This window comes from Triticum aestivum, chromosome 7A (genome assembly GCF_018294505.1).
Source record: "Triticum aestivum cultivar Chinese Spring chromosome 7A, IWGSC CS RefSeq v2.1, whole genome shotgun sequence".
Lineage (NCBI taxonomy): Eukaryota > Viridiplantae > Streptophyta > Magnoliopsida > Poales > Poaceae > Triticum > Triticum aestivum.
Window position 1 is genome coordinate 491,155,165 of NC_057812.1, and position 12,595 is coordinate 491,167,759.

General features: G+C 43.8%; 2 protein-coding genes across 2 annotated transcripts; one reads left to right on the forward strand and one right to left on the reverse strand.

The window, feature by feature from the left end:
- Positions 1-2,756: 2,756 nt before the first annotated feature.
- Positions 2,757-6,770, forward strand: LOC123147736 (disease resistance RPP13-like protein 4). The gene is made up of 3 exons (XM_044567036.1): positions 2,757-3,824; positions 4,338-6,514; positions 6,614-6,770. The coding sequence occupies exons 1-2, from the start codon at positions 2,766-2,768 to the stop codon at positions 6,480-6,482; spliced, it is 3,204 nt and encodes a 1,067-aa protein (XP_044422971.1). The 5' UTR covers positions 2,757-2,765; the 3' UTR covers positions 6,483-6,514; positions 6,614-6,770.
- A 778-nt stretch (positions 6,771-7,548) lies between these two features.
- On the reverse strand, positions 7,549-12,346 carry LOC123147737 (signal recognition particle 19 kDa protein). The gene is made up of 4 exons (XM_044567038.1): positions 12,181-12,346; positions 11,845-12,067; positions 11,618-11,717; positions 7,549-7,870 (listed from the first exon to the last, which is right to left on the reverse strand). Exons 1-4 carry the CDS (start codon positions 12,339-12,341, stop codon positions 7,746-7,748), a joined length of 609 nt encoding a protein of 202 aa, XP_044422973.1. The 5' UTR covers positions 12,342-12,346; the 3' UTR covers positions 7,549-7,745.
- Between the last annotated feature and the right edge of the window lie 249 nt (positions 12,347-12,595).

Consider the following 12,595-nt stretch of genomic DNA (forward strand, 5'->3'; position numbering starts at 1 on the left):
TGTGCATAGGAGGTGAGCTAGAGCACCACAAAGCTCTCCCTCGCCGGCTAGAAAAAACAAAGCAATGTGGAGTGCTCTGCTCGCTGGCGAGGGGTATATATAGCCACCTCATTGGTCCCGGTTCGTGGCTGGAACCGGGACTAAAGGCCCCCCTTCTGTCCCAGTTCTAGGCACGAACCGGGACCAATGGCTATGGGCCAGGAGCGAGGCCCATTGGTCCTGATTCGTGCCTAGAACCGGGACAAATGGGTCCACATGAATCGGGACAAATGCCTCCCGAGGCCCGGCCGGGCCCCTGGGCACACGAACCGGGACGTATGCCCCTCATGGGTCCCGGTTCTTGACTGAACCGGGACTAATGGGCTGGCCAGGCTCCAACCAAAGCCCTGTTTTCTACTAGTGCTCGTCCAATTAGCACTTGCTCCAAAACGATGCCCTCGGGAGGGATAACGACGTCAAAGGTACCATCATTGTCCGATCTGGTAGATCTAGAACTAGGGTTTCCCCCGGAGTATCACGAGTGGGGTGCCACGACCTGCAAAAACGATGCCTCGAGAAGGGAACGATGTCATAGACGCCGCCATCGTCCGTCATGACCAAAGTCGGCGCGATTGTCATTGGAAGTCGCGTCCCCCCAACCTCGGAGCTGGCTAGAACCGAACGGCGCCTCGTCGTGGCAATGAGGGTCGCCGTCGGCACGCCGGCAGGGAGCCCCTAGCCGCCCCTCACTGATCCTCCTCGCGCCACTGGCCAGCCAAGGATGTACCGAGATGGATCTGGACAGGACGCCAGATCCGCAGCCATCGGAGCCACCCATGCGCCCTCGGCCGCCACACCGCTGGCCATGTAGGATCCCATCGCCGCCGCGCAGCAGGGGGCGCTCTGACTGTCGCCCCGGCCTTCCCACGTGAGACGCCGCCTCCACCTCACCAGATCTGCCGCGGCGCCCGCCCGCCCTGGATCTAAGGTGCAGGGCCCGCCGCCACTGCCCTTGCCGGCGGCAGCGGCGGCTGGGGATGGAGAAGCGAGGAGGTGCTGGCGGCTCGGGATCGGGGGCCCCTGGCGCCGCTCGAGGGGAGGCGACGCGAGGGGGAGGGGAGGTTGCACGAAGCGAGAGCAACGACGGTAGATATACGCTATGATCCAGATGCAGAGGCCGGGGGTCTTCCTCCTTTTCAAAAAAAAAAGATATAGCTATGATCACTACTTTTGTATTTGTGTATATAATCCTTGATAGACCTACAGCAATTCTTTTAAATATGTGGTCAAATCATCTCAAAATTGCCCAGCTATAGCCAACTTTGAAATGTGTCTACATTTAAAGTAGGTATAGTCGGACAGAAACATTATGTAAGTTGGCCAGATATATTTATTTTTCTCAAGAAACGAGCAGGAGCATTGTATTTTTATTTAGTTGAGAAATGAGCAGGAGCATTGTGTTTTTATTTAGAAGAGAGGAACGTGATTTACACATGCCAGTGGATTTCTGGATCTGCTTGTCCTTACCAAAAGAAAGCTTCTTCTTGTGGGGGGTGTTAAACTGGCATGTGGATTTCTTCCCTGAAAAATCGACTACAAAATGATCCAAGGCAAATATCGTGTGTATAGGTAAGTCTGCTCCCAGCAAAGACACGGTGATTCCACTAGATGTTCCACATAAGATAGATTAGGTGGCCAACTACGTACACCGGGTGTCAGGGTGTGCATTTTTGAGTGCATAGCCAGGGTATCCTCTCACTATAAGTTGTTACTCTGGGTCGTCGTGGCAGGCTGGTTACATGTACAGTCGTCTATGATGATAAATAAATCAGCGGAAACCAATACAGGCGATTGATATTCTTAACTCATCGCAACCGAGTCAATATAAAGAAGAGTTGTGTGACAGTCTACCAGGCATCAGCAGTGATTGCTGTTGAAGAACCCCGTCCGTGTGATGTCATGAGATGATTGGTGCAGATATGGTCATTGTTGTAGTTTGTCGGTCGCGTGTCTGTTACTTTGGATTTTTTTTATCGCCTATGTTTAGCTTTGGTCTTACATGACTTTGCTATTTGTGGGCGTGTTTTGTGTGTGTGAGTTAGTGTTGGCTGTGTGCATCCTAACTATGCAAAGGCCGGGTGTGTACTCATTATGTTTGTATTCTCTTGATGCTTCATTTTGAGTCAATAAAATTTACCCTTTATCGAAAAAAACAATTAGTACCTTTTATTAAGGAATGGCGTGAGAATAATTGGCTACTGCCATCAAGAGCTCACATGTCGTGCACACGTATAACTCCGAACAAAGTCAAACATCTGGTTCGTGGGTTAGGTAATGACTGATTCAATTCAACTAGTTAGGTAATTTTCTCTTGGTTCCGTATGCAGAACCCTGTTCCATTTCTTTCGCCACAAGTTGCTTCAGAGAAGGCCCAACAACCATAACCATCTTGAAGGTAATTTCTGGATCTCTGTCTCTGATCTCTCAACCCAAGCTTTGTTATGGTTCAAATTTTGATGGGCCGGTTTTGATTCATACATAGCTCTGTCTCCTAATGTTATTCAAATTTTGATTGGCCGGTTTTGATTCATCCATAGCTCTGTCTCCTAATGTTATCTAGCTTCCCTATTTTGTTGTTTCTCATGTGTATACCACATCTTTTTGTGAGTAATAAGTGCTAGCCTTTTCCATGGACAAAATGGACAAATCTTTGGTTAAAGCTAATAATGGCGGTAGGCTGGTGATGATACTTGGTTTCTCTTTGTTACAGCAAAGGATCCGAAGGAATGGCCATGATCCTGAATGCCTTAGCATCCAACGTGCTAAACATGTTAATGGAGGTAGGAAAAGAAGAGGTGAGCTTGCTTCTCGGAGTCTCCGGTGAGATCAATAGGATGCGCGTTCGGCTCCAGGACCTCAGGAACTTCTTGACCGATGCTGACAGAAGGCGCATCACCGACAATAGTGTCCAGGGATGGGTGACAGAGCTCAAGGGTGTCATGTATGAAGCAACCGACATCCTTGATCTCTGCCAGCTCAAGGCCATGGAGCAAAGTCCATTAGCATCACAAAAGGGGTGCTTCAACCAATTATTCTCCTGCCTGCGCAGTCCCCTCTTCACCCATGATATCAGCAGCCGCATCAAGGTGCTTAACCAGAGACTAGACAACATTAAGGAGCGGAGTGCTGCCTTTAGCTTCATCAACCTCGGCTCCTACGATGACCATGGTGGCAAAGTACATGCCTCACATGTTGCCTTTCCCAGCCGCGAGACGTCAGGGGAGCTTGACCGGTCGGGTGTCGTCGGGGAGAAGATCGAACAGGACACGAGAAAGCTGGTGGAGATCATGTTGACTGGAATCAAGGGGGGAACGAGCCATGGAGACGGCAAAGTCATGGTTTTCGCTATTGTGGGTGTTGGCGGGATCGGCAAGACCACTCTCGCCCGGAAGGTCTTCAACGACGAGGCTATCCAAAGTGAGTTCGACAAGACAATATGTGTCAGCATCAATCAAGACCTCAACGAAGCTGAGCTGCTGAAGAGAGCCATCATTGAAGCAGGGGGAGACCATTCGCATGCTGGAAATGCAAAGGCCACGCTTCAACGAGTCCTCAAGGATACCTTGACAGGGAAGAAGATCTTGCTAGTGATGGATGATGTTTGGAATAATATAGCATGGGAGGATGTGCTCAAAACACCGCTTGTTAATGGGGCCACTCCAGGTAGCCGAGTCCTGGTCACCACTAGAGATGAAAGAGTCGCCCGAGGGATGAAAGCTATACCTCCCTACCACCACATCGACAAATTAGATGCCGATGATGCTTGGTCCTTGCTCAAGAAACAGGTCCATACTAATTAACTAGTAACCCTTCTTTTAGAAGATCTTTTTTGTCTCTTGCCTTTGCACTCTTAACCTTAATAATATCTCCATCCCAAAAAAGTCATTGATTTAGTACAACCTTATACTAATTTTGTACTAAATCAGCGACACTTATTTTTGGATAGAGGGAGTAGTTATTTAATTCACTATTCCATTTAGTGAAATTTAAGGAACCATTGCTTCATTACTTTTGTAAATAAATAAACATAGACTATCGGTCATGGTAACACTCCCTTGGTTTAAGTAATGTAAAGGATTATGGAGGCAGCTTTAATTTGATTTTTCCTCTTGGTGAGCTTAGTAGCTACTCCCTCCGTCCGGAATTACTTGTCACAGAAATGGATGTATCTAGACGTATTTTAGTTTTAGATACATCCATTTTCAAGACAAGTAATTCCGAACGGAGGGAGTAGTTGACAAAATTATAACTTACTTATATATTGATGATTGAGTCATCTGGGCTTGAATTGGCTGCAGGTAGCCGCAAGTGAGATGGATGAGTCCGATATTGCTGCACTAAAGGATACTGGAATGGAAATTGTATCAAAATGTGATGACTTGCCGCTCGCAGTCAAAGTGATGGGAGGGCTCTTGCGTCAGAAAGATAGAAATCACAGTGACTGGGGTAAGGTCTTGAATGATTCTGCATGGTCGGTTGTTGGAATGCCTGAAGAGCTTAACTATGTTGTATACATAAGCTATGAAGATCTATCTCCTTGCCTGAAGCAATGCTTTTTGCACTACTCCCTTCTCCCTAAAAACATAGTCTTTGGCAGCAATACAATTGTTGGGATGTGGATCGGCGAAGGATTTGTCCATGGAAGCTCATCAGATGACCTAGAAGAACTTGGGAGACAGTACTATAAAGAGTTGATCTTGCGAAACCTCATAGAGCCGTACAACAAGACTATCAATCAATATCATTGCATCATGCACGATGTTGTTCGCTCATTTGGTCAATGCATGTCACAAGATGAAGCATTAGTAGCTCATATTCGCGAGACTTCCACAATTAGTAAACTTGGTTCCCAAAAGTTTATTCGCTTATCTATAGAAACCGGAGGATCTGAATCAGATAAACTGAAGTGGAGCATGTTACAAGAACAGAAACATGTAAGGACACTAATATCAGCTGGCCAATTCGAGATCAAGCCCAATGAAACATTGATTTATTTTTCAAGTCTACGTAATTTGCACATTCAGTCCGCAAACATTGCTGCATTGGTTGATCATATATATCAACTCAAGCACTTGAGGTATTTGTCTGTACGAGACTCTGACATATTTAGGCTGCCAGATAACATTGGCGAGATGAAATTTTTGCAGCTCCTTGACCTTAGGAGCTGTAGAAAATTGAAGAAGCTTCCTAGTGGCATTGTGAAACTAGGACACCTGAGGTATCTTAACATGAATGAAACTAGTAAAGATGCCACCATACCTCGGGGGTTTGGTGCGCTATCAAATATGAGGATACTTTTCGGGTTTCCAGGCCACGTGGATGACGAGTGGTGTAGTTTGGAAGAGTTGGGCCCTCTTTGTGAGCTAAGGAAGCTTGGTTTGAACAGTTTGGAGAATGTATATGATGCCTCATCTGCTGAAAAGGCAAGGTTGTGTGAGAAAGTGCATCTTACCAAGCTGATCTTACGCTGCAGTAGTAGGACGGGAGACGATGGGTTGGTGGAAGAGGAAGCAGGCGTCTCTGAGGAAGAGCAAAGAAAAATCATAGGGTTGTTTGATGAGTTGTGCCCTCCACATTGCTTAGAACGCCTGGAAATTGGAGGATATTTTGGCCGACGGCTACCAAGGTGGATGACGTCCACATCTGCAACGGCCCTGAAGAGCTTAAATACTCTCTGGATTGATGACCTGACTTGCTGCACCCAACTGCCTGATGGTTTATGTGAGCTCCCATACTTGCAATTCATTCATATCTGCCATGCTCCAGCAATCAAGCATGTTGGTCCTGAATTCATGCAACTCTACCATCATTGTAGTCATCCTCCTTCCAAGACAATGGTTTCATTTCCCAGATTGAACAAGCTGGACTTAAAAGAAATGGTGCAATGGGAGGTATGGGAGTGGGAAGAAGAAGTGAAAGCCATGCCCGTTTTGGAGGAGGTTCAGCTCAAGCATTGCAAACTGAGGTGCCTTCCTCCGGGTCTTTCCTACCATGCAAGGGCTTTGAGAAAACTATCTCTAGAAAGCATCCAACACCTCACTTCACTTGAGAACTTTGCTTCTATCGTCGATCTTGAAGTGTCCCAAAACCCTGACCTGGAGAGGATCACCGATCTCCCCGTATTGCAGAAGCTCACCATCATCATGTGCCCAAAGATGAAGGTACTGGAGGGTGTGCCATTACTCCAAAGCCTCTTTCTAGAGGACTACGGCATGGAAGCACTCCCGGAATACATGCGAGGCGTAAACCCAAGGCAATTGAATCTGGATTGCAGCATAGCACTGCTCAGATCCATAGCTGCGGGACAACCGGGCCCTGAGTGGGCAAAATTCAGCCATGTCGGGCGTGTCAAGGGGTATGCGCGGGAGGAAGACAACAAAAGAAAATGGTACGTGATGTACACAAGAGAACCCTACAACTTGGAGACAGATATCGACTATTGATCTTCCACGCTCGCGGGTAAAGGGTAGCACATGTGAGTTGTATTGATGTTTTTTATTGCTCTCTTTGTTTAGTTTGTTCTAAGTCTGGATACACTTTGTGTCTTCTCATTTCCTTCAATATGTTGTTTCAGAGCGAAAAGTCGAAGAGGATCATGGCATGCGCACAAGAACAGAGGAAGGGGTATGTTGAGGAGAAAAATGCTAGGAGGGTCGTCCTCCCCACACTTTCAGAAACTTAAACCAGGCACTTTGTCGTAGTTTTCTCATACTTAGTGTTCATCAGCAGGCTGTATCGAACTGGTTTGGTTGCTGAATATGGCTATACGTTCCAGTTTATCTGTAACTGATTACACAGTTGATGCAATCTTTTTGCTATGTTCTTTCACCAAAGTGACATGGAGAAGCAATTTTCTACTGTCTAGAAAGAAAAAAACCCATTGATTATGGGAGGCCTGGAGACAATTTTACTACTCCCTCCGACCCATATTATTTGTCGCTCAAATAGATGTATCTAGCTCTAAAATAGTCGGATACATCCGTTTGAGCAATAAAGAGTATGGATCGGAGGGGGTACTAGTGAACGCCACACCCACACGTGTGATAGCATGCCACGAAGACAACCAAAACTTAAGGTATACACTTAGAAGAAAGAAAAAAAAAGATTCAGGAGATAACATTTTCTTCAGTGGCATTCTGCAAACCAAACATTCACGAGAAAAAAATTGGAACAATTGCATTTCCACTTGCTTCCAGCGACACACCGCCTTGTTTGCATTATCGCTTTCCTTCTACATACACTTATAAAAAATACGGACGTCCACCCGTCATTTTGGTTTCTGGCTGGAAATAGCTCTGGCCGGTAAGTTACACCGGTAAGTTAAATACACATGTATTAAATTATTACATTACATCCATACCAAACGCGGCCTTAAATTATATATAGGGCCAGGCCACACATATCTTTTCAGGTGGAACTCCATCCATTCGTACTAGTTTCTAACAAAGTATATTTTCCATTGGATTTGCAAGTACCAAACTGAAATCATCTGCAAACTCACTCTCTCAATGCTGCAAACAACAGTAGGTAGTTCCCACTTTTAGTCTTTCAAGGCCACAAGAAAAACGGTTGCAGAAGTCACCATATAAAATAAGAAATTCAGAAAATTCACAGTTTTTCAGGCCTCATAGCAGACAGACAGCCAAGAACTCCCTCTGACGAATTTTCTAGAAAACTTTCTATGAACAGAAAAACAACACAGAATGCTACTTCTTCTTCTTATTTTTCTTGTTAGTAGTTGTAACTGATGGACCTGCCACTGGTTCCTGCTTCTTAGTCCTCCCATGATGCTTGGGGACCAGCTCTGCTATTTGGATCATTAGCTGCTTCTCTGCAATGCAAAGACCTGGTGTCAGTAGGACAGACAAAAGCATGTTCAAAGACACGCATATCATGGGAAATATCCTTTCGCGCTATAAATATCTCAAGATTGCCAGACATATCAAAGTAACCCGAGAACATAATGCGTTGAGTAAATACAAGATTGACAGACATGCATATCATGGGAAATATCCATGTTCAAAGTAACTAGGAATTACAACTGCAAGTCGTCTTTATTCCCCCCAAAAGGGAACAAAATGTGTTGAGCAAATTAAAAAGAAAACATAAAAATAACATTAAGCAACATTGTAATTACCCCCTGAATCCTCTAAAAAAATAGCAAAAATACGTCTCCAAATGATATGGGTGGATGGCCTTAGACACTACAAATCAACAGATAAAGGCTCTATTAACAACTAACTTACATGCACACACAATTGTGAGGGGCAACAGGAAAAGCTTAACGGTTGCAGAGAATCTACAAAACTATATAAGGCAACATTATACTAGAGGCAACATCCAGGTGAATACAGTCATGTTTATCCTATTAGACAATTTTGACCGCCTTAAGAGCTACTCCCTCCGTTCACTATTATAAGATGTTTTGGATATTTCAATATGGACTACATACGGATTGAAATGAGTGAACAAACACACTAAAACGCATCTATATACATCCGATTCAGAAAAAAGGTTGGAGCATCTTATAATAGTGAACGGAGGGAGTATATGTGATGGAAGTTCTCGCCAACAGTGAAAAAAAATTGAATTTGGAGGAAAGAAACTAAAGATTCCACTATCATGCATCAGCTCTACTTAACAGCGAATACAATTTTCAGATAAGAAATATCACTAACATGGTGCTGAGCTGCTGGCTAACAGAACTCGATTCAACACAGATGCATAGGCATGGTCCCACATTACATAGAGATGGTAAAATCAAACTAGCTGTATTATACAGCATCAAGGATAACCGAAGATAAGTACATTCTTTTGATGCATTCTTGTCCATACCAAGATGGGCTAAATAAAAGCACAATGCACAGGATTTGACGACACTACCAAGCAAAGCCCAGGAAATACATGATCCACATAGGGTAACAAACTTAAATCCCTGGCGCTTTGATGCCACACAACATCCAAAGTGAGAAGTATTTATGTGCCCTGTAGTTGACAATGGGAGGTGCGCAAGGAGGCCTCAATGGCAGCCAGCCCAATTCCAGGCATCGCTCAGCTGAATAAGGATAAGGATGCTATTATTGTAGGTGTATTTGTTAGGCATATGATAATATTAGTTTATATTGTTAAGAGTCATCCCATCTCTTGATTGCCACGTTTCATTTGCAATTAAGCAGGAATTAATCAAAGAATGTCATTATCATATCAGTCCAGCCATCCTCTCGGTGATATTCATATACTGACAACACGACACAAGCATCATTAGGCCATGGCAAGTGAGAGAATTTCCCTTGTAATCTGAGCTAGGACCATGAGTTACCAGCCATGTTGTCCATACTGTTGCATCTAAGCTACAATCACATAGTACGAAGGACTAGTAAATCGGCTAAAATAACCATACTACAAACTGGAAATGGAACAATCATGACAAACACATGCAGCACCCAAGGGATCTCCTAAAGTATCTATCTACAAAAAAAATTGGACAAAAGAAATCCGTGTCAACAATACTTTATTTCCTGATAGCACAAACAGGGAATACTTCATTGCAAACATAACGGTTTAAGGTCCACGACGACTATAGCAGATCTCCTAATCCTTTGCAAGCATGGTCTTATATCTCCTATCTATGGGTTCCTTTATTCGCTATGCTCCAAAACTCATTTACCAGAAAAGTTTCTGCTTGTGTAAGCAGAAATTCCATTTGCATAAGGAAAACAGTAAAAAAACATTTTACTGTTTTACCGACTAACGTCCAGGGAAGCATATCAAAATAAAGTGGTCCATGTAGTTTATCTCAACCTTGCCCTTTCTTTTTAATCTCCAAACTTACCCTTTTTAGTTAGTCATGCTATGTTGGACAAGGCTTCACGAGAATTCATGTACTCGTCAAAACAAGCCAAGCCGCAGCCTTTGCTTATTTTTTATGTCTGTGCACCATAACTCTACGAGTCCCGAGAGCTGGGTGGAAACATTTTTTTGTGTGAATATTCTCATGGTTGTTTCCAAGTTTGCAGATCCTTGTCACAGACATACTAAAACTAAACAGATTTGGAGAATGTCGAATGCTTAGTATGAAAAACTCTTGAATGTGACTTCACAGCGCAATATGGGATAGTAAGTTTGTTTAACCGTTATTATGTTAAAATGTGTTACCGTCATTTATTTCATTTCAGCATAATTTCTTATTTATTCCTATGCCACCTAGTATGCCATGTAATATGATTACTACTCCCTCCTTCCATCTATATAGGGCCTAATGCATTTTTTAAGACAACCTTTGACTATTGACAAGATTAATAGTACATGACATGCATAATGTGAAAATTATATCATCGAAAGCTTCTTTCACATACGAATTTGACGGTATGCTTTGTGTAAGTTGCATGTCATATTTTATTGCTCTAACATTTGGTCAAAGTTAACCTCGAAAATTGTATTAGGCCCTATATAGATGGAAGGAGGGAGTAAGTTTATTCACTCATATTTGCAACTTCAGTTCTCCTAGAAAGATAACTCTTGATAATCAATGTTGGTAATACTTATGTGTTGTTATTTGTTGATCCATTAAAATGGAAATATGCGTCAGGATGCTGAGATGGATCAGCCACACACATCTGACTTGGGCAAAATTGTCTAACTAAGAGCAGAAAAAAAAAATCAAGCCAAGCCGAATATATTAAAAGACTAGACATTGAATTCGTTGAATGTTACATTGTTCATTGCATTGTCCTGAACTACTAAATTTACTGAAGATCCACAACTTGATCACACTTCACAGCATCACTACCTGACTATAATAGTCAATAGGGTAAACCTTATCCCGCAAAAAAAAGGGTAAATCATCAAAAACCATGTGTAAGCAATTCAAGATGATAGTATCAATATGAGAAATCAGGTAGGAATATATACTTAATTAAGATGGCCCATAGTTATAGCATACTAGTGTGGACTGTGGAGATTATCTTCTGCTCATTTTAGAAGAGACTTCCTTGCCATTAACTTAGGAGCGACTATATTCCAAAGCACTCATCTCGAAGAAACAAATCTTTGCAACTTATGATGATTAAGATTGTAATCTCGTATCCACAACATTGCATTGGTTAAATGAAGAGAGAGTCCCGTAGAAAATGAACAACAGTTCTTCTACCATGCATCTTTGATGTGCATTAAAATGTGGAGAATCAACATCTTAACATACCAGGGGAATACTGATTTCACAAAACCTTGAAAACAGTACAACAAGAGTTGCATGGAGCCAAAATTAAGTTCCTTCCAGGGAATTAACAGTGTGTATTTTAACAATAGCTCGTGATAGTAACATCTTTAGGACTTAAAGAGGACCGACCTTACTTCATAAAAGCGAAGGAAACATTGACATAGCAGAAATCTATTCCTGAAAGCTCTACTAGCTGCACTAACAGGAATTGGGATAGCTTGCAAATGGTATGAGCGTGTATAGAATTAGATGGCCTTGACCTTTTTTTTTTTACATTGCATAGCTTCCACTTTATCAAACAATGCTTAGAGATGAAAGACAAGGGGTGTTCCAGGATCAATAAGCAGTTTTAGCGCTTACTTGTTGTGATTGCAGGGTTGACTGGGGAGCCGTCATCATTGGTGAGCTGCACCCTCACCCTCCCCACCTGGAAGAAATCCCGCGGGTATGCCTTATCCAACTGCATATAATACCATAAGCAGTCCAAACATCAACGCCCGTATATATATATGAATCTAAGGAAGAACATGGGGAATCCCGGACTGCAAAATTTCAACGAAAAGAAAGGGGGGAAACGATATGGGTACCTCAATGGCGCGAGGGATCTTGAGGTAGGCGCAGCTGTCGGCGATCTCGATGCAGGTGGGGTCGGGGCAGGCCTTGGCGGCGGCGATGCGGCGGCCCTCGGCCACCGTCTTCTTGGAGTTGAGGTACACCGGGTAGATGATCTTCCACTTCTTGATGCTGCTCCTCAGGTCGGCGCCGCCGGCGTCCATCTCCGCGCGATTCGGGTCGGGGAAGGGGCGGATCCTGGTTGCAAGAAGCAAAGAGAGACAGAGGTAGAGCGCGCGAGGTTAGTGCGGTTCTCGGTCGTGGTCGGGTCAGGCTAAGAGAGCCATGGGAGAGGGAGCTCCAGTCCGTACCGGGAGATCTGGCAACTCGTGTTTCCCTCGAAACCGAGACGGACAAAGGGGTCGACGGTGATGACGATGATGAAGCGCAGGGTCTCAACGCGTAGGACTCTGCACACAGGAGCGTGCTCCGAATTATGGAAAACATATTTCGAAAACGTACAAATTTTCATGAAAAATCAGCTGTGCATCTGTGTACGAAAAAACAAATTTTAATGTTTACCTTTTGGAGCTGTTTCAAAAAAAAATCAGGGGTGGGCCAATAGTGCAAACTGTTCTTATGATTATTACTGAGGTATAATAGCACCCTCGGTCCATGAACTTGCACAAGATGTGATGATTTAGTCCAAAACTAGCAAAATGTAACTGATGGCTCCCACGACTTGACCCCCTATGTGATGATTTGGTCCAGAGCGAATCACAGATC